General features: G+C 31.5%; 1 protein-coding gene across 1 annotated transcript in view; it reads left to right on the plus strand.

Annotated features, from left to right (window-relative positions):
* Positions 1-23598, plus strand: part of LOC145252317 (uncharacterized) — a 174737-nt gene extending 151139 nt beyond the window's left edge. Inside the window, exon 3 of the mRNA XM_080111729.1 lies at positions 23420-23598. Within this exon, the coding sequence (XP_079967855.1) occupies positions 23420-23598 (179 nt within the window). The remainder of the gene's footprint in view (positions 1-23419) is intronic.
* The last annotated feature ends 508 nt before the right edge of the window (positions 23599-24106 follow it).

Raw genomic sequence — 24106 nt, forward strand, 5'->3', positions numbered from 1 at the left:
CCCATGCCACTCTAAGAGTTTCATCAATAGGTACAAAGATGAATTCACTACATCTAGACTCATGATCTGATCGGAATGAATTGGAGCATTGTTGCTTATTTCCACAAAGTGGGCTGAATTCGTGACGTACGATGGAGATTTGCCTATGGTTTGGGTTATCATATCTACCAAGAATAGGCTCAATGGATGGCATGCTGAATCTCGCGCGCTGAAAATGCGCCTTAATGGTATACTGTCCTTATGAATCGTAGGAAGGCAGTATAGAGTTGGTACCTTGCTGTAATGCTGAACTAGTTGTCTGTATTTTACAGGTAGTATTAGGTACTTCTTCTTACTGAGGATCTATGACAGCTTTCTTTCCGTTTTCAAAGTCGGATCCTTTTTCACTATACATTTGCCACCAAATTCTAATAGATTTGCAAATTTCTTGGAATATTTTGCTTTTATCATGAACACTGTAGCATTAACTTTCTCCGTTGGTATTATTGTGATATCATTGTCACTGCACATTGACATGATAGCCAACAATTCTGCTTTTGAGAATTTAGGTATGTGGCTTTGAACTGTCGAGTGTTTGTTTCACTTTCCGCCTTAGTTTATCTAGTTGTGCCTTGGGTTTATTATAAATTGCCTCCACTATAGGAGCTATCATATGTAAGTATGGAATCTGCTTGATAGTTGTGGCAGAGTTGAGACCTTTGTTTCGCACTGATTCCCCGGAGGGACTTAGCTGACGCTTGTTTTTGTTAACAATTGCTCTTATTGGTGAATAGTGGACATGATACATCTGAAGAAGGTTGAAGGTTACATCGACTGAAACGCTGTAAAATGTCACTAAAGAACAATAGTCTAAAGAACCTAAATAATACGAATAACCAACCCTCATCTAAAAAATTCAGAAACGTAATTTTCTTTCTATTTTTTACTTTCTGAAATTGTGTTTTTTTTAAATTTATCTGTGATAACAGATATGTTTATACATGTATATATATTTAAATATATTTACATATTTCTATATATATATATATATATATATATATATATATATATATATATATATATATGTTCAATCGCCTTTTGGAAGGTCTTGTTTTTAATCATTCACGGAGACTAGCCACTCAAACATGTCTGGTGGGGGAACCAGTTTAGTCGCCGGTGACCCGACCATGAGGCAGGTAGTACTGGGTTACATGGTACCAGTAGCATATGACATGACCTGACGAAAAAGAGCGAATGAACCCTTTTTCGGGGTCAACGGCCAACTAGCACCGTGTATATTTGTGTGTATTTATATATGTGTTGGAATGGAGAGGGCTCCCGTAAGCTGTGGTGGAGGCAACCTTCCTAGGAGAAGCAAATCTCTGATTTAAAAAAAACCTAAAACGGGAGACCGGTACCCGTATTACGCTGGTCTGCAGTTTAACTTGTTGCTGGGTATCTTGCTCTTGCTTGTTACTGGATCTCAACATTTTGAACCGAGAGAGAGAGAGAGAGAAAGAGAGAGAGACTTAGCTATCGTACAAAGCTAAAACTCTGTAACATCATCTTTGTATAGATACTCCCTCAGGCATTTGTCTACAAAAATGTTCCTGTGGCGATGAAAATTTGTGATGCGTGGAGGCTTGAAATGCTGGAAGCATATAATAATTGATCTCAATGACCGTCTTCAGTGTCATGCCTGCTTGAGCGTGTGAATTCCCCGGTAGGACTAAAAAAATGTCACTTTGGCGCTCATGCACTTTAAGTGTCTGAGGGAGTGACACTCGTCTGACAAGACGTTGCAATTGTCATATATATATATGCATGTGTCTACGTATCTGTATGCCTATGCGTTCCTGATTTAACTTTTATTTATGACGACACGATTACACAAATGAAGCATACCTTCTTATTGTTATATATATATATGGTGCGGCACTGATGTTTTGTAATAAACATGCAACACACATATCTGTGGATATAAACTATTTATTAAAACGTAATAATAAATTATATATATATATGCATACATATATATATATGCGTGTGTGTGTATGCGTGTGTGTGTATATACACTATTTAAAACTTTTCATACATCACTTATTTCTACGTTGATGTTTTATTGTTGATACTTGTAAAACTCAAATCGTCAAAATACTGACCCAATGGCGAAGTTAGCGTGTATATGTGAGCCTATAACAGCCCTGATATTCTAATACGATGGTGACTTGAATCTGTTTTGGCCCAGATCCAACGTTTTCCGCATTCATGTTGAGGTGAATGGCTCGATAGTTGATAAAAATCATTGAATCATCTTCGTCTTGTAAATCGTCACTCACCATCTTGTCTCAACAAAGCTTTGTAATAAAACCGTTTTTCTCCCTTCCTTTTTTTTTCTCAGCGGAACACCAAAGGCGAACAATTATCAGAGCATAAATAGGCACGTCGCAATTATGATTGAGCTCTTGAAAACCGTCAGACAAATTGTCCGTCGAACCATCCAATTTCGCAGAGAATCTCTCCTGACATTGAAAGACATTGAACGAATCGCTTTCATAATCAATTACTTTCTCGTTTGGATTCTCTTTCAATTCTCATCTCTTTAATTATATTCTTTCTTTCTCTCGTTTGGATTCGTCCTTCTCCTCTTCTTTTAATGCACGTCTTTTTCTTTTGCTGATACACTGTCTCATTTTCAGGTTTTTTCTTTCGTTATATTGAGGTTTATTTTTCACTTCTCTTAATAACGTTTCATTCCATCTCGTTTTGATATTTTTAACTTTTCTTTTTAATAATCAAAAATGAGAGAAAATATGTTTCGCAAGTGTTCGCACTAATATTTACATTCATATAAAATATTGTCTTCGTCGGTTATGTTAAATAAAGAAATACAAAAGGAAAAAAATCACTAACGAAAAAGTTTAATTAAAAGAATAAATAGAATATAAATATTGTATATTGTTATATAAAAAAGAAAACGCCTCATTATGGAAATATAGTAAAGTATTACTTGATGAATTCGTTTTTCAGACAATCGAGGGTGTTTAACTTGCTATTTTTTTTTTCACTAATTTCTTATATCTGCAAGTAAATACAAAATAGTCTTCATTATAAAGTAGATACGCATTTTCCTTCTGGCTTTTCTTTTTTCTTTCTTTCAATAAATTACTTTTTTCTTCTTCACGTTTTGTTGTCTTTAAATTTTCTATACATAGACTTCTCCTATTGGTCAGCCATTACATTTTCCTTTTCCGGGCTTATTCGTCATTTCATTTCCATCTTATTCAATTCTTTATTTCTTCCTATTTTCCGTTTTGTTTCTCTCTGCAAGATATCCGCTCCTCGCCCAACATTTATCAAATAGAACATTTAGAGGGGAATTCTAAAGAGCTCAATAAGAAACTCATTGTGATTTCTTTTCATTCCAGAAGAATAGTAAAAGCCTGCTTTGATTCTGGACGTTAGTTGCGAGTTGCCCTTGAATGACAAAAGCTTAAAGGGCGATTGATAGCAGTCAGCATTTCCTAGACAGGCCTGAAACTGATAGTTGCCGCAGTAACAATGGAAAATTATCGCTATGATTACGACTACATATAATCCATTTTAATACCAGGTTCAGTTCTTGCACTTTCTAGCGTCGGTGTTTATAAAAAAAAATTACTTGGTTCGTGTGCATTCTCAGAACCGTAGATGGTTAATAAACCACTATATGTCAACGCTAAAAAAAAAGAAGAAAATCAGTACATGTTATTAACAAAAATCAAAATAACATTTGTTTTATAAATTACAATAGAAGGTAATAGATTCCAATAACAAATAGGAGATTAAACTTTCAAAATATATCTTTAGTGAACTTGGAGCTATTATTTTATATACACTTTTGAATGTTTCATGTTTTTTAAACTATGTTTCAGTTCATCAATTTTTAGTTTGAATAAATTCATTTTTATATATTAGAGAATATTATATATATGGATGTTCATCTACAAATTTAAATCAATTAGAAAAAACATTTTAATTATTATGAAAAAAGCTTTAACAGTTTTATATTGCAATGTATAGTGATGAACTTTTGCGTATATGTACGTGTATTTTTTAAGATTAAAGTAATCTTCATATACCAAATATATCATTCTACCACAGAGTATATACAGGTGGCATATATAACTGGAAATAAACATCTTCTGGAAACAGCTGTAAACGAAAATAATACGGTTATATTTATCCTCTATTTGGAGCATAATTAAAAAAAAATAATCAGTAAATACAGAAACATATAGTATACACTATAGAAAACTACATAAAGTTTGTGTTTCCTTCTCGTAAATAATCATCAGACTCTATTTAATCTGCTAATTGTACTAGAGGGCAACTATTTTTGTGTGATTTAATTATAGTATTAATGTTTTGCTAATAATTTTAATCAAAGGAATTTGGACGCATTTAAGCTATCGAATAGAATGTAATTGAATTTGGTTTTAAATGTTTTTGTAAATACACATACATTTAAATATTAATACTTTTTAAAGTAATCTATTCACCTTTTATCACGCAGTCTTTATCGTTGTAAATTACAACATGCTATTCAAAAAAATAATTTTATGTCAAAATGAAATCCGCTATAAGTGACATATTCGAACGGTCCGAGATTACACTTGAATCTTATTTCGTAGAGTGATTTTGAATCAACCAAAAGACTCCAATTAACGCCGAGTAGAGAGGGCGAAGTAGTTATAAAATTAATGCTTTTTTTAATAAGTTTATAGTTTCGGTTCTAGATTGTCAACAAATATAATGATAAAAATGTATATTTGTGGTTGGGTGGTAATCTGATTAAAATTAGATACATCACAATTCCAAAATATCTAAGTTCTTGGAGCGTGTTACAACTAAAGAAACGCATTAAACGTTCAATATCATCACTAAAATTAATTATGTGTTAGCTGGTTTTATTTTTAACAGGAGACATCGACGTGGACCGTCTTTCAATAGTCAAGTCTAAAGCTATTTTGGGGGCATACTTTTCTCTGCTAATTTAGTATATTCATGAAGGTTTTCTTCGCTTACAATATATTTTCTTTATTATACATTTTATTTACTTATTTCCTTTACTTATTTGTTTTATTTCCTCACCTATATTCTTTACTTATTCGATTTTCCTATCAATGAGGTTAGGCACAAGCGCAGACGTAAGCTAAAAACTCAGTGCATTAAGAGACCGCACCCTGACTTACAAAATGTTTCAGCAGTGTCGTTAGCATTCCCTATTATCGGCGCTTCAGGAGATAAAGGATAAATTTACCCAATCTTTAAAAGAAGATAAAGCCTAAAAGCATAGCTCGCCTGAGACTGAAATGAAGCATACTTCAGAGAACAAGAAAGTCGAACAAATCGTCGATTGATACGAACAGAATTAAGTTGATTTGACTTTACTTATCTATTTCATTGCGTAATTCATTTACTTGTCCAGTTTTCACCTATCTTATGTAGCTGTTTATTTTCTTATGTATTTTATTTACTTACTTATTTAGTTTTCTTACCTCTTTTTAGTTTTTGGCTATTTTCTTTATGTATTTCATTTACTTATCACTTTTATTTTCTCACCTTTTTTTACTAACCCATTTTACATTTTTGTGTCTATTTTTTATGTATTTTATTTTATTGTCTATTTTGGTTTTTTTAATTTTATATATACTATATTGTTCATGAACAGTTATTTTTAAGTAGTAGTTTCTTCGGGAACACGCTCGGAGCTACCATGACCTTATATGTATTTCTTCAGTTCGAATATTACAGCAACAGAATTAAATTTCTGATCTCTCTTATGCTACGCAATGAAAGCAAACTAATTAGCGAATCTGACTCCATACTCATTATTAGCTCTTCGTACGCCTCTTAAAAATGACGATGAAACTTAATTGAAAAATGATATTCCTGCTAAGTAATGTTCAACGAGTTCAAACTTGCAAGGAGGGGCGTATTATGCGTTTCGTTGGCTTAGAATTATACCAAGAGAAAAAGTAGGGACCTCTGAATAAACAACAAAAGAGCGTAAAACGTGGGGTTGGTGGGAGCACCATTTTAACCGTGTTGCAACCAAATTAATTGATCAGTGTGCATCTATGCACATCTAATTCGACATAAAGGATGTGCTCTTTATCCTGCGCCTTCTTGTTGATGCAGAGATAATTAGCCCATCCTTATTTGTCGATATTGACAGACGAATAATATCATATACAAATATATGATACAGAAAAACAGCGTTTCTGTATGGCAGTACTAATCCGAATATGCAAACATTTATTTCTGAAAATCAAACTTATAGCTTATCCCAAATGGCAGAACCCCAAATTTTAAGAAATACTAATTAACATTGCCTTAGTCTAGAAAGAGTTCTTCGTCACAAAACACAAAAAAATTATCATAAAAGCAAATGGAACAACAATAGGATCATACTGAAAAGCAGAACTACATGGAACCCGTCGAAAATAGACGACGATAGGTGATGTAGAGTATACGTATCTCCTAAGACCGTGAGATCCCCAAATTTAATAACATATTGGCCCCTCTCTTTACTTTAATTTTCACTAAAATTCAGTAAATCAACCAAGTTCAATGAAATTTTCAGTATTTAATAATGACTATATTGTAAGCTACTCATGAAAATTTTTTAATATCTTAGTAAAAATGTATTATTTTATGTCAAGAAAAACACATTTACTAAAGTTATATTTTCAATTATAAAACAAAAACTTATGAATTTAACTTTCGTTTTCTGATGAAAAAAAAGGCATCGTAGATGTTCATAATAAAAATCGTAGTTAGGGAAACAAAGGGATAGTAAATGAAAGAGCGGCACAGAAATAGACTGAGAGTAGCTATTGAATTGTCAATTTTTCTTTCTTTAGAATTTGTTGTCTGTTTTCACGTGAAGTGAGGTTTTCTTAAAAGATAAAAGTGAATTCGGTAAGAAATGCATGTTTTTTTGTTATTTATCTTCTTTTTACTTTGTTGTAATTTACTAATTATTATAATATATATATATATATATATAGACATATATATATATGAAAATGTATATATATACATGTATATATATATATATATATATATATATATATATATATATGCATTTTCAAAATAAACTAACTCACATGCGGAAATAACGAATCTAATTGTTAAGCTACCGAAACTTAAAAAAAAAACACGTGAATATAAAAAAAACACCAGGTAACACGAATTCTATGCATTTTAGCTGAAGGCTTCGTTATGGGCGTTAAACGCGGAAGATTCGCAGTAGATTACTTGTAGCGTATCTTCAAAACTTACAATATATATATATATATATATATATATATATATATATATATATATATATATAATAAATTTATTCATAGAAACATTGATGGCTACATATGTGCATCTATGTTTCTGTAGTCACCCGTGCTGGAGAGATGAGGTCTTCAGGCCACGCATAATCTTAAAAAACCGACATTTCAAGACACAAAAAAAACCCTGACATTTCCAGACACAAAAAAAGCATTTCCTTATTTCGCTTACAAAATTAGAAATCTTCTTCACCTAATATATGTGTTTTTTTTTGTGTGGGGGAGGATAAGTAAGGTTCTTGAACGATCCATTCCCCATAGGTCTTTATCTTTCCATATCTTGACCTCTTATGTTTTATTCCCTTTTATATCTCGTTTTTGTTTTTGCGTTATAACGTGCTTGAGAGGCAAGACATTTTGTCTCGCCTCGCCGGTGGTCAAAAGATCCTAGATACTACCGGTGGTTACCCAGTGTGGTTAGGCCGGTATTTCCAGTTTACATACACATTCTATTCTAGAAGTAAAACACACACACACACATACACAAACACACACATATATATATACATAAAATTCAAGAAGACTACCGACTTCTGGACGCATCAATACATGTACACAAATCCATCATTTGATACACCTGCGTACACACACACACACACACACACATATATATATATATACATAAACATACACACATATATACATAGTATATATACAGTTAAATACACATTTATACTAAACATAAACGCACACCCATATAATCTACATAGACACCTATACAAGTAGTTACAACTATACAGATACTTAACATAAACAGTCATACACCCCTGCGTATTATATAATATCTCTATTATTATACTAATACTAATAAAACTGTTAATTAGCAAACTAAAACCTGTAGATAATAATAGGATACACCTTTCAATAAAACTTATATATACACACATACAGGCATAGACACACACACACACACACACATATATATATAAATATAAATACAAATATAAATGTGAGATACATAGATATATAGATATCCATATACACACACGTATACATCTACATCTATACAAATACACATACACAGATACCTGTTTACCCCTAACGCATTAATATACAGCCATAAAAGTACATAAAAAACCTTCATTTAATAAATTTAATTTAATAAGATGCCTTCTAGACTCGGTGGTGCGGTAACCCTTTTATATGAAATAGAGTATGTAATGTTACTGAACAATTTTACTGGATCTGCTGTGTTTATGCATAGGTTGAGTTTGCATTTCTGTTTTAACTCCAGATTGATCTTCTCTAATATTCTTTTACTTATTTTTTTCCGATTTCGGGTCTAGTTGGGTTGACCAATCTTGTGGTTGGTTTTGTGTGGAAGCTAGGTTTGTGATTTTTTAGAAGGATATAAGCTTCATTATTTATAAGTTTATTTACCCTGATCTATAATTCATCAGTAATTTTCTTGCTGTCCTTATTTTTGTCCATCAACCACTACTTTTATGAGCCTATCAGAGAGAAATGATTTAATGATAGAGAGAACATTTCCAGTTATACCGTAGCTGGAAATGTTGTGAAGTAGGCCCTTATGGCATACCTTGTCGAAGAGGAATTGCCCTAGAAAGGAATCCTTTGTCAAGCGATTCACTAATCCTATGAGATATAACCGTTAGCCACTCTGCGGTAGATCTTGCAGAACGGAAACCATATTGCATGTCACTAAGAAAGTTATTTTTGCTGAGGTGGTTGACTATTTCTCTATTTAATATGGATTCCAGTAACTTACTCATGACACACAGGAGACTTATTGGTCTGTACTGAGAGGAAGATGACTTATCACCTGAGTTCTTAAATACAGGGCATACTGATGAGGTTTTGCAGGGTGTTGGAACGCACTTCTGCTTAAGGCATCGCTTAAACAGTTTCGTAAGTATGGGAGCAAGTTCTGGTTGAAGCTTGCTTAACACTATAATTGGGATGCCGTCGGGGCCAGTTGTTTTACTGGAATCAAGGTTCTTCATTAGCATGGCAACCTCATGCACATATATTTGTATGTTACCTAGCGTGTTCTGTGTTATAGGAGGGAATATGGGGAGTTGATGGCCTTCGTCGCATATGGTAGAATTAGCTGCAAAGTTCTTGGACAATAGTTTGGCCTTGTCTGATGCTGGCGAAATGACGTCTGGTCCAATGATAATGGTTGGGATAGAACGCACAGGATCCTATTTGTTATATGGATAGAACGTTCAGGATTTTTTATATGCCAAAACTCATGGGAACCAAGTCGGTGATCAGCTATTTTGGGTTTAACAGACTGGGTATATATCTCTTCCATTTTTTATTACTCTTTTACAATGGTTGCTGACGTTCCTGAAAGCAGCTTTAGTCTCAGTGCATCTATCACCTTTGTGGCTATGGAAAAAGTGATTTCTGTGGGCGATGGCAGCAGCACATTCTGGAGAGAACCATGGCTGGATGGTAGGTTTTTGTTGGAATTTTTTGGATGGTATGAATCGGTCTATGCCTACAATTAACCATTCAGTCAGGTCTGATACTATAGAGGACACATCCTACACATGTACGGAACCTATCCCAGTCAGCCATGGAGAATCGGTATACAGTACGGTGGAAGGGTACGTCTGGGGACTTATTATATTTCATTTTTATCTTAACTGATACGACGGAGTGGTCGGAGGATCTTAGAGTTGAAAGAACGGAACATGAACATAGCTCAGGGGAAGTTGAGAGAAAAAGGTCTGGGAGGCTTGCATATTGACCCGTAGTATCGGGCACACGGGTGGGCTCGCCAATAATCTGAGTGAGGTCATAAGCAATGGCAAAATCATGACAGAACCTCCCCTCATCATCCGTCTTATTTGAGTGGGTCAGCCATTCCATGTTATGGACGTTGAAGTCACCACAGATGTGGATGTTAGCCGAGGGATGTGCAGACATGATCTGGTCTATTTTTTTCAGATATACTCTTAAAGATAGTAACTCCGCTGTTATCGGGGCGATAGAAGGCAGATATAAATGCAGTGGTGTAAGCAAGTGCAACCCGGAAGCACATATAAGGTAAATTAAGATCTTCTCTAGAGATATCCCTGGCACATGGTAGGCAATCTTTAATGTAGGCACATATTCAATGCCCATGGCGAACTTGGGGTCAGATTTAGAAGTTAAGTTAGAGTATCCGTTAATTTTTAACTCATCTAGGGAAGTGGTCGACCCTATTCCAGTTTCGCTTAGAAAGAATATGTCCGGTTTCGTCTCCTGTAATTGGGTTTCAACCTCTGGAAGGTTGGAACGTATACCCCTGATGTTGGGGAAGGAGACATGGTAGTAGGGCTCTACGTTGGAAGATGGGGTTCTAGGTTTATTCGAGTTTTTCTGGAGATGTTTCATGTTGAGGTTTTGGGATTTGTGGAACAGGTCGGCATACTTGGTTAGAGCAGGATAGAGAGGGAAAGTAAGAGAGAAAAAGACAGGAAATTTGTTTGTAGCACATGAAAAGGTAAAGCCGTAACAATTACCCACTAGTATAGCATCGAGAGGCCCCACCAGAGACTACTGCATGGTCCAGAACCCATTCACCAAATGGCAATACAGCAGTCCCAGTACTTTGCACCCGCTGATAGGACAGCCTCCTTAGAGGTTAATCCAAGATTCGGGTCCCTGACTATCAGGCGGATAACGTCAGCCCAGACGAAACGTTTAACTCCAGCACCCTTACTAGTGACATGGCTACAAGGATAGACATAGAGACAGAAAAATTTCCGACATCTCAGACTACTGTTTACCAAGTACTGCCGACCTTTAAAACAGCTTTTTCTTTACCCTTTGTCAGAAAAATAACTCATTTGAATGAGGACTGAGGGACAAAAACGGAAAAGCGGGAGTTACTGGATAACACATCTAATGTAATATTTACTTCCCATTAAAAAAAAAGCAAGACAAGATGGTAAAATTTAGTTTCAAGTTTTTAAGTCAAAGCTGTAATAAGAAAACAGTTAGCGGTAATTAGCACAAATTACGTTCAAAAGTTAGATAGAAACATTTTTAACCTTAGCTTAAGAGTTTGGAAACAGCGACCTTCCCCTATTAAGGTCATATCGGAAGTGAGAAGCTGGCAGACTTTTATTCTAGCTACATAAAGATATGGTGGACGTTGTGTGTGTATGTTTATTTGGGGGGGGGGTAATGCTTTTACTTATTTAAAAAAAATTTTTATTTCTTTGTCTATTTTTTTAATTTTTTTATTTTTTGCTTTATCTATTGGGTTGGAATCTCCGAGCTTCACCTTATAATTAAAATCCAATAATGAACTTTTATCAATTTGTGAAGTTGGCTTAATCTTAATTTACATTTGAGTGTAGATAATTATTCAAGGTTTTAATTTGGGAGGTTCTCGTTTTCATAGGTGACTTTTTTCTTTCCGTTTTACATGTAACAAGACAATATTGGTTTTCAAAGAAACTAAAACTGGTTGATTTGGCTGTTCTTCCTGGTTTGCCACTCTGAGTGACAGGACCATGATCTCAAATGGACAGCCAGCCATACAACGTTTCAAGTAAAAAATATAGGAGGAAAGAAAAGCTCTAAATGATTCCCACACCTCCTCGCCATGAAAATGCAATGGGTTCACTCAACGGGCTAATATATCATTGACAGCAAGAGGAGTAAAGGTAGAAAACAAAGCAATAGAATCCACATTCGTTGTCATAAAAAAGGTGGTTTGTATTTTTAAATATATTTAAAAGCAAAGTCATAACTGGAGGGAAATAAAAACAGCAAAAAACAAAAAAAAACAAAAACAAAATGTGTGTACCAACGTTATCGTCAACGAACTTTAGTGATGGACACTATTGCTCTTTATCTCTACCTTAATTTCCTTCGCACTTTTTTTTATATTGGAGAGGAGATGGCTTGCCATTTTGATTCTCACATGCTATTCCTTCGTCCAGTTTTTCTTTTATTCCAAGAGGTGTTACTCTGATGGAATTCTGAAGGAAACTGCCGGTTTTGGGGTTCAACTAACTCTCTCTTTGCCAATTGACTCTCTTCGGACTGACTGCTGGAAGTCACTCTGACTCTCTGCCGACTAACGGGACTGACGGCTGGAAAGCAGATCTGTACTGCTAATTTTTCTAAAAATGTGGTTGAGCAGGGGCGCGACCTACGCCCTCAATCGTCCAATCAACGTGTGCCACGTGACGCACGAGACCAGCTGACATAATTCCGGTTTTCTCCGATAACACATGGCGATAGTATATTGTGGATCAGGGTCAACGGGTTAATTCTCCGTTTTTTATGATTCCCTTTATCATCAATCGAAATGACATTGAACAATAATTTAAAATTAATTCTTTCTTTCTGCAGTCAAATGTTCAACTCTCTTTGCACTGACATTGTCTTTTTGTTCTCAATGGCAATGACGTTCCCTTTTTTGGGCAGGAAGAAATCTTACCAATTATCAAGACCACGCTGAACTCTGCCAGTGTGTTTACATTATTACTTAGCAGTCATATCATAAACGGACTGTAATTAAATCTTTAAACAATTTATTTGGTCAGTGCGTTCATATTTATTATATGAAACACATATATCAATTGAATTTTCTAAACGAATCAACATCTCCCTATCCTGCCCGGAAATATCTTTAACCAAACAATTATTTGTCATTTTTGCATGGATATTGTATCATTTTATTATCAAACCAAACACACACATACACTAGCCATCAATAGCCATTAGTTGAAACATTGCTAATATTAATCAGAGTCGGCACATCTTTCCACGAGAAAACCATTTACACAATTAATAAAACAATGAAATAAAAATAAAGATTAAAAACATGTTTAGACAGATACAAATAACCAGCAGGACCAATTAACCAGTGTTACTCAGTGGAAGCGTGACCGCTCCACCCCTCGAAAACATATTAAACTACAGTTGTTGTTGTTGGTGGTGGTAGTGGTAGCCACTGCCATACCTGGAAAATAGCGGAAACTGGCAACCGCGGCCGAAATGAAATAATCCGGCTTCCATTGTCAGGCACTGTTTTCCAGCTAGTTTTCCAGAAAGCTAGTGTCTGTGATTGTCAGCACTTAGTTACTGCTGATTAGTGATGGTTTGGGGCGATAACCTGCAGGTACTGGGAGATACTAAAAAAATCATTGAATGGGAAAAACATTATTACGTACTTCTTGGCCATGTCTAAATCATTAGAGCTTTAAAAAAAATCGAAAAATGGCCTATTCTAATAAGAATATAAAGTAAAACCAGAAGTTTTAGAAGTTAAGGATTCTCACTGCATATTAACTTTTTAGAATGATCAAAATCAGCGGTAGATAACTGCTTTCTACTGATGACAGTATCTTTCAAGTTAGCCATAGTTTTTCTTCTCGGTATATACTGCAAGAATTTCTAACACATTTTTTTTTACTTTAATCTTTAGGGCATCTACTGTCAAGAGAGGAAAAGTAGTTCTGGCTGTTTCCATTTGTTGTTCAAGTCCTCCTCTTCTTCTTGGGGGGTTGGAGGAAATAAAATCTTCCACAAATAGTATTAAATTAAATTCCAGTTTTACATTATCTTTTTTAATTTGTTAGATGCAAGTACAGAATAATTACAAAACACTCTCCCTTCTGCATATGAAGAATAGATTTTCTAAATAATACCATAACAATTCAAGCATCATAACAGGTACAAGAAAAAAAAGATAACATCTTTGAAGTTTTGATAATCGGTCAGAAAAGGAAAGTTAAATAAAATACTCCACAGAAAGTAAAAGTGGTAAAAAAAAATATTTAACAAATAAGCATTTCCGCAGCCAATAAAACCTACCTGCATAATATTTTGGTGGTTTAATTTATTTGTAAGAGTTTATTCAGTTCTAAAAAGAAAGTGTCGACATAAGTCACAGCGTCTACCAAAAGGTGCTCAATGAGTAAACAAGGCAGGTATATTAAATTTATTTATACAAACATTGATGGCTACATATGTGCATACATGTTTCTGTAATGACCCGTGTCACCCGTGCTGAGGAGATTACGTTTCAGGACACAAATAATCTTCGAAAACTGACATTTCAAGACACAAAAAAAACTGACATTTCCAGACACAAAAAAAAGCATTTCCTTATTTCGTTTACAAAAATTAGAAATCTTGTCACCTTATATATATATATATATATATATATATATATATATATATATATATATATATATACATATACATACATAGATACACACCCATGCACGCTCACGTATCCATGATACATCTAAAATAGATATAGATATGAACGCATTCTCAACACACCTCTTCTTAGCAACATCCTATACGCATATTTATATTACACGCACTCAACTGCTTGTTATTTTTCACAATTTATACTTTTTTATTTTATTAGATAAAACTTATAGTGAATGCAAATTAAAGTTCATAGGTCTATCCACCGATCAAACAACTACTTCCTTGAGGTTTATATAGATATATAACAATATATAACAATATATAACAACAAAATCCAGAGCATTTACAAACAGAATAAAAAGGTTTGTAGTACTTACCTTTTTTTTAATTCCATGGCGTTTTACATATAGATATACATAACGATACACACACACACACACACACACACACACACATATATATATATATATATATATATATATATATATATATATATATAGAACATATACACATACACATACATACACGCACATGCATACATTATTTTGAGGTTCGCTATTTATTACTATTTATTACCCGTTTGGTTCAGATATACCATTATATAGGCATCCATTTAGATTAGTAATATTAAAACTGCTTGAGAAAATCAAATATTAAGAGACTTATGTAACCAATTGTGTTGGATAATAATCATAACCTCACTCATCCTCCTTTTTTTGGTGGGGAAGATTGGATGGGGGATAGTTGCTATTGTAGTTGTCTTGATTTTCATAACTTCTTTAATTGCATGTATTCTGAAATGTTTGCAGGATATAGCAGTTTCTTGTTTAATATTTAATAGTTTGTCCCTGTCCTTAAACCTAGTTATCTCAAGTTTTTCTGATTATATGTGTGTTCGTTTACGTTTAGTGTGAATGTGTATTTAACTGTATATATATACAATATGTATATATATGTGTATGTTTATATCTGTCTCTGTCTCTGTCTGTCTGTCTGTCTGTCTGTCTGTCTCTCTCTCTCTATATATATATATATATATATATATATATATATATATATATATATATATATATATTTATATATATATTACGCGGGTGTATCAGAGTATGGATTTGTGTACATGTAGTTATGCGTTCAGAAGTCGGTAGTTTTACATTTATATTTATATTGTTTTTATACTTATAATTTATATTTCTGTGCGTATGTATACGTTGGAATATAACAAACGTTTACGTCCACCCCTGAGTATATATATATATATATATATATATATATATATATATATATATATATATATATATATATATCTTTGTGTTTTACTTCTAGAATAGAATGTGTATGTAAACTGAAAATGCCGGCCTAACCGCACTGGGTAACCACCGGTAGTAACTAGGCTCTTTTAACTACCGGCCAGGCGAGACAGGATGTCTGGTCTCTCAAGCACGTTATAACGAAAAAACAAACAGACGAGATATAAAAAGGGAATAAAAAATAAGAGGTTAATATATGGAAAGATAAAAACCTATGAGGAATGGATCATTCAAGAACCTTACTTATCCTCCCCCACAAAAAACACATATATTAGGTGACAAGATTTCTAATTTTGTAAACGAAATAAGGAAATGTTTTTTTGTGTTTTGAAATGTCAGTTTTCGAAGATTATTCGTGGCTTAAAGACGTAATCTCCCCAGCACTGGTGATTACAGAAACATGTATGCACATATGTAGCCATTAATGTTTGTATAAATAAATTTAATATATCTGCTCTGTTTACTCATTGAGCACCTTTTGGTAGACACATGTTGGTTCATTGGATTTACTTCTAGTAAACTAAACTCTTCTGCCATAATATATATATGTATATGTCTGTGTGTATGTGTGTGCTTTCGCGTGTGTGTTTGTGTAAGCTATGTGTGGAAAATGAATGCATATTTTGCTTTTGAATATATATTCTTCTTATGTACCATTCCAAAACAAAAGATGTATTTTTTCACACGCATAGCATTTTCATGATATGCATATGTAGTATTACTTGTACGTGTTTCCTTGAATATCGGAAGTTCACTAAACAACTCATTCTCGACAGATAATTGTTTCTCGAAAACATTTTGGTGATTTTTACTAGGAAAAAAGATATTGTGAAGGAAAATATTTATTAAAGAAAATCGGATTTTTAAATTTCGCAAAATCAGCAAAATAACAATAAGTTTTACTTAATCTTGAGTATATAAACAGCCTGCTTAAAACAATTGAATTCAAAGACTAAGAGGAGACCTAATTTAAGACATTATATCTAAATAATCAGATTCCAGCAACGCTTAAAAAATTTTGTATTTAGGTTCAAAATTAAAAACAGGATATCATTCACAAACTAGGAGATGCTATTTGAAATATATTAATAATAATAACACCTACACTTAATCAGATTAATTAGTCGATCAAACGTTCTTAATTTAATTTACGAAATTAAAACTACTCACATAACGCACGTAACTGCCAGCTATACATACTTATTCTCTCGGGAGTAAATGTCCGCATTAAATTGATGTAATACGATAAATTCTTGTCCTGATAATATTATCAAAATATGTATTATTTAATTAACTAGCACTAAACAGAACTCTTATTAATTCAATGTTCATGATTTACCTACGATAAATGAATTCAGACCTATCAGAACCTTATAGAATATATATTTTGCTTGTGTTATCGGCTTTATATTTTGAATTATTACTAAATCCTTATGTATGAAATACAAACTAATCGGTTTCAAAAGTGGAAAATTTCATCACTAAATAGGATGAATTAATGGTTATGTCCAAAAATTCAGTACGCAAAGTTTAAACGTCAGATATGGACGCGATTTACCTAAATATAGAATTGAAGTCACTAAACATGAAACAAAACACAAAACCACATGGAAATAATGTATTTAAAAAACTTATTTTAGTTTATTATGCTTTCATGAAACAATGAAAATAATAAACTTTCATTTTTTTTACAAAATAAATAACTTTTTTTGTTTTACTATTTTTGTTGACACGAAAAAAAACTAATGAGAATTTTCCTTATTTACATTTCTATAAATAGTGTCTTTTTGAAATAATATATTTGTGTTTTTCACAAGTTGTATGACAGAATGTTGTCATAAATAATGATGAAAAACTCCTTGTCTTATAAGTAAAAACTTATTTTAAACATTTGTATAAAAATGTTTCTTAAAATAAATTAATGTAATTTTTTCATAAATAATGCAGGAAATTTTTTATGTGTTAAAGTTTCTGTTTCATAATTCATTTTAAGGTAGCGTCTTTGTTTTATGATATATTTTATGACATATAACAAAATTATGTGATAAAATTTGTGAAAACTTATATTACTTCCATATTTTAAGTATTTAGAAATTTCTTTATAGAAATGTAAACTATGAAAGTTTAAATTATGTTCTTGAAATAAAAGATTTCCATATAAATATATTGTAAATATTAAAAAAATATTTATAGAAACGTAAAAAATAAAATAGAAAAGTGTATTACTTTTTATTGTTTATTCATAAAACAAGAATTGGTTTCAAATGTTTTTTTTTTAATGCTTACTGATTTCCATATTTAGATAAACCGTGTCTACCGCCGGCGTTTTTACTTTGCGTACTATATATTTTGAACATAACCAAATTAATTAACATTCGTAATCAGGTAAAGGGTAATTATTTTGGCTTAAAATTTAACCATAATGATCCTCTCCTAACGCGTAATATTGTATATTTTACTGGCAAGTTCGTATGTCAATCATATAATTATTTACTCTTATCTCTAAGTTTATGTTAAAGTAATATTTATTTTATTTTGACTTTATTTTTTATATTTTATTTCATTTATGCATATAGCTAGTCATTTTTCTTTCTCTCTATCTTTTTTCTTACTCTGTCTGTATAGTGAGAGAGTTTTAGAGAAAAAGAATGTGAGCTAGAAATGATGAGCAAAATATATTTGACTTCAAGAGTCTGTCCAATTTAAAATCTAATTATTTTTATCTGGTATTCTCTTTTTTCTTCTCATTGACCTATTTGATTTTATTTCGTCTTCCTGTTTTATGCATTGATCTGTATTTCTTATTCGTAGAATTTTTCTAGAATAAACATAAAATATATTACTATTCAAGAATTCTAGTTTATTTTATTCGTTTATATATGGGTGTGTCCGTCATCATCATTAATGCCCTCCGCCCCGAAATATTATTATGGCTCAACAAGGAGCGTTCACACAGATTATAAAGGATCTCTCCTTGAAAACAGCCTGTAATGTTCTCTGGAAGCTGAGTGACAACGAGTCTCCCCAGTTTTCCAGTGCTCTCTACTTCTTCTGCCGACATTTACAAATGAATGTGCATTATCGCAACAGCCGGTCACCATCAATCTCTCGCTAGCAACGGCCATTGGTTTCAACTGGAATTTGAGTGGCAATAAACCTCCTCAAGGTTCCAGTTCTCTTCCCACTCGTACAGAGGAGGTCTGGTCAGTGTTCTCTCCTCGATTCCTCCATCATCCTTGACCCTTCTCGGCTATTTGGCATCATTCTTTTGTGGGGGATGGCGGTGATTGGGTAATGGAAGGGGATGGGAAGAATTTTTTTGAGGGGAGGGATAGAGAACTTAGATATGTTCTTGCTTCCATATAACGCTTCTTCATTTTTTGTCTCTACAGCAGTTCCTCTGGTTCGCGCGTGTGGCTCATGTGTATTAGTCTTGACAGTCAATTGTTTTCCTTAATATTTCAGCGGTTTTCGTTATTGTTATTCATTGTATTTTTTCAGTCATTCCTCTGATTCCAATTTCTCCCACTGTTTTTCAATTTTTTTCGTAATTGTTCCTCGTGCTTTTATTATTATTATTATTATTATTATTATTATTATTATTATTATTATTATTATTATTATTATTATTATTATTATTCACTAGGTGTTCTTACATCAGTTATCATTGATTTCTCACTCGTACAAGTAAGTGATTTTTCCTGATATATGAGTGACAACAAATATTTCCTGAATTCCAATATTCCTCTATTCTTTTCTGCATTGTTATAACTCACAATCGCTTAGCTGAGTTCCCGCTGATAACGTCAGGGCTTTCTCTAGAACGTAAGTGAAAACAATTGTCCTCAATATTGCATTTTTCTTCGTATCCTTCAGTTGAATGTTTCGATGATGTTATGCCTCCTAGGTCTTTTAATCATCTCAACACTCTTAAAGCCACTTTTCTTTGTACCAACTGGTGTTAGTATTATTTTCTATTTTTATATATCTACTCAAGAGTTTGTTTATATATCTACTCAGAGTTTGTTTTAACATACTCCAGCTATTTTTTTGCCTTGATTCTATTTAAACTTATTTGTGGTTTGTCAAGGTCATTTGATTGTGCGGATTGGTTACTGCACTGCAGGATTTTTCTTAATATAATGTTTGCACCAGTGTTTCAATTCTATTTTCTTTCTTAAATTTCTTTTTTGAAATTAAAAGAAAATTCTTATTAACTCCAAACAAGGCTAAGACGTAAGAGCTATTATGAATTAGGGACCATGATTACAGAAAAATGCTCAGTAGGAAGTTGAGCAACAAGATGTATGTTCACATTACATTTAATCCTTTGTTTGTTTGTACTGCCCCGGAGCAGGATACAGAGATGAAATTGTAAAGTCTAGCATTTCGGAGGAAACTAATTTCAGAGTAGGAGGTTCTCCGGTATAAGCGATCTCTACAGTGAAGGCGTTGAATTGTGCTGCTAGCCGAGTATTTATGTCGATGATACATCAGCACTACGAGTTCGTCTGGCAAATATTACTAGCAACGTATGCATAGTAATTTGTAGACTTTTTTCCTTCTTTTTAACCATTATCGTTGTTAGGAATATAGCTAGGATATTCTTGTCTGTATTATATTTGTCTTTTAGTTTTGATGCAATTAATTTTCAAATACTAGCGTTCGTTTGTTAGTGCACACATTGGCTTTTCATATAATTGTTTTTACATCTTCCAGTACAATACCTCCATGACTCAGAATTTTCTGTAAGGTCTGACGAGGCTGTTAGATCGTAAACATGGTCCAACATCTGAAACATATGTAACCAAACAGATAAAACGGTAATAAAAAATAAAACACATATTTGCTCTGCAATAGTATTGAGCACTCTCTTCAGCATTTTACTAATTACCAGCTTTACCATATATATATATATATATATATATATATATATATATATATATATATATATATGTATATACATATTTATTTATTCATTTATTTATTTATTGAAAAAGACAAATTTACATGATCTCAACATTGGACATTCTCATGTTTCGGACAGATGGTTGTTTAAAACCACAAGTCAACCTCTGGCGACTTAAAAAAAAACGTTTACCTTTCACAGAAGAACACCAATTCTCAAAGTGATTTAAGAACTGGCTTTCTTCTGTGGAAGACAAAAACTTGTGGTTTTAATCAGCCATCTGTCCGAAACATTAGCATGTCAGGTGTCGCGACTATCTAGATGTCTCTTTCAATAAAAAGATATCTTGCTCGTCTTTTATTGAACACTCTTTATAACCTCGTTAAAATCATGAGTTTTCTCTCTTGAATGTCTGTAACTCTCTGCCTGCCTGTCTGTCTGTCTGTTTCTCTCTCTCTCTCTCTCTGTCTGTCTCTCTCTCTCTCTCTCTCTCTATATATATATATATATGTATATATAGATATTTTATATAACATATATGTAATATATATACATAAATATATGTATATATATTATATATATGTATATACAATATTATATACATTATATATAATATTATATATATATATATATATATATATATATATATATATATATATATATATATATATATATATATATGATAAGCTTATTCTCTATTGGTCTTTTTAACTACAATTATAATCCTAGGATAAAAAGTAATTGATTATACTTCTGTGGTTATCTTAATTACTTTTGCAGATTGTCGTAAGGAGGAAATAATATTATTTTTTCTGGTGTACAGTCACCTAACAAATCTACTTGCAGCGCCGATGTTAATGTGATTTAAACCAAAATAAATTACATAGCTTGGCAAATTCTCAAAGTAGAAACCAATTCTTATATTTTTCTTTTTACTTTTTTTCACTATCCCCTTTTCTTATTTTTTTCAGTTATGGTCTGCTTGATTTCATCCTCTTATTACCCTGGTTCTTTCCGTCCTCCATCTCTTTCTTTTATTCTTTTTTTTTTCTTTTTATTTACGTTTTCTTCAATTTATTAATTGTTCTCTTTTTACTTTTATTTTAATTGACTTACTTTTTCATTATTAATTTCTTTTATTATTTTTTTCTTTTTATTTACGTTTTCTTCAATTTATTAATTGTTCTCTTTTTACTTTTATTTTAATTGCCTTACTTTTTCATTATTAATTTCTTTTATTATTTTTTTCCTTTTTATTTACGTTTTCTTCAATTTATTAATTGTTCTCTTTTTACTTTTATTTTAATTGCCTTATTTTTTCATTATTAATTTCTTTTATTATTTTTTTCTTTTTATTTACGTTTTCTTCAATTTATTAATTGTTCTCTTTTTACTTTTATTTTAATTGCCTTACTTTTTCATTATTAATTTCTTTTATTATTTTTTTTCTTTTTATTTACGTTTTCTTCAATTTATTAATTGTTCTCTTTTTACTTTTATTTTAATTGCCTTATTTTTTCATTATTAATTTCTTTTATTATTTTTTTTTCTTTTTATTTACGTTTTCTTCAATTTATTAATTGTTCTCTTTTTACTTTTATTTTAATTGCCTTACTTTTTCATTATTAATTTCTTTTATTATTTTTTTCTTTTTATTTACGTTTTCTTCAATTTATTAATTGTTCTATTTTACTTTTATTTTAATTGCCTTACTTTTTCATTATTAATTTCTTTTATTATTTTTTTCTTTTTATTTACGTTTTCTTCAATTTATTAATTGTTCTCTTTTTACTTTTATTTTAATTGCCTTATTTTTTCATTATTAATTTCTTTTATTATTTTTTTTTCTTTTTATTTACGTTTTCTTCAATTTATTAATTGTTCTCTTTTTACTTTTATTTTAATTGCCTTATTTTTTCATTATTAATTTCTTTTATTATTTTTTTTCTTTTTATTTACGTTTTCTTCAATTTATTAATTGTTCTCTTTTTACTTTTATTTTAATTGCCTTATTTTTTCATTATTAATTTCTTTTATTATTTTTTTTTCTTTTTATTTACGTTTTCTTCAATTTATTAATTGTTCTCTTTTTACTTTTATTTTAATTGACTTACTTTTTCATTATTAATTTCTTTTATTATTTTTTTTCTTTTTATTTACGTTTTCTTCAATTTATTAATTGTTCTCTTTTTACTTTTATTTTAATTGCCTTATTTTTTCATTATTAATTTCTTTTATTATTTTTTTTCTTTTTATTTACGTTTTCTTCAATTTATTAATTGTTCTCTTTTTACTTTTATTTTAATTGCCTTACTTTTTCATTATTAATTTCTTTTATTATTTTTTTCTTTTTATTTACGTTTTCTTCAATTTATTAATTGTTCTCTTTTTACTTTTATTTTAATTGCCTTACTTTTTCATTATTAATTTCTTTTATTATTTTTTTCTTTTTATTTACGTTTTCTTCAATTTATTAATTGTTCTCTTTTTAATTTTATTTTAATTTCCTTACTTTTTCATTATTAATTTCTTTTATTATTTTTTTCTTTTTATTTACGTTTTCTTCAATTTATTAATTGTTCTCTTTTTACTTTTATTTTAATTGCCTTACTTTTTCATTATTAATTTCTTTTATTATTTTCGTAAGAATTTGTCACTTATTTTTGCTAATTTTTCTTTGCTTTTCATTTTATAAGGTTGTGCAAAGATCCGACCTTCCCCAGTTAAGATGAAACACAAAGAAATTTGTAGTGTCCACATAGTTACAAGTGTAGTCCTATGTGGTTCAGCTCGAACATTCAAAAAAGTCTTGCGACGCAATATCAGTCGCTTTCACGAGGACAGGGCTAATATGGCGCTCGGTGCAACAATTTGACGATCAACTTTCTCTTCTCTCGTTGAAAAACATCATTTAACTTGTTTTTTTTTCTTTAAGTTCACTTGCCGGTAATAATAATAATAATAATAATAATAATAATAATAATAATAATAATAATAATAATAATCATCACTGACTGGCCATGCATTTGTTGCTTTCATTAAGTTTCCTCTATAATAATAATAATAATAATAATAATAATAATAATAATAATAATAATAATAATAATAATAATAATAATAATAGTAATAATAATAATAATAAACTTTCTCTCAACTTCCAGCACGTGTTCTGCCAACTACCTCTGCCAACAAGCATTTTATTTGAAAACTGACCACATTCCATTTGCCTACGTGAGTAGTGGAAGATGAGATCTTGTGAGATTCCACAAGACTACACCTTATAAATCCATGGCTGCCATCTTTAATTTCTCTCTCTCTCAGATCCCATCCAGAGGTAAGTTGTAGAACCGCACAATACGCACACACGCGGGCGTTTTCTTCTT

Source organism: Euprymna scolopes, chromosome 29 (genome assembly GCF_053919585.1).
Source record: "Euprymna scolopes isolate OS-2025 chromosome 29, ASM5391958v1, whole genome shotgun sequence".
NCBI classification, from domain to species: Eukaryota; Metazoa; Mollusca; class Cephalopoda; order Sepiida; family Sepiolidae; genus Euprymna; species Euprymna scolopes.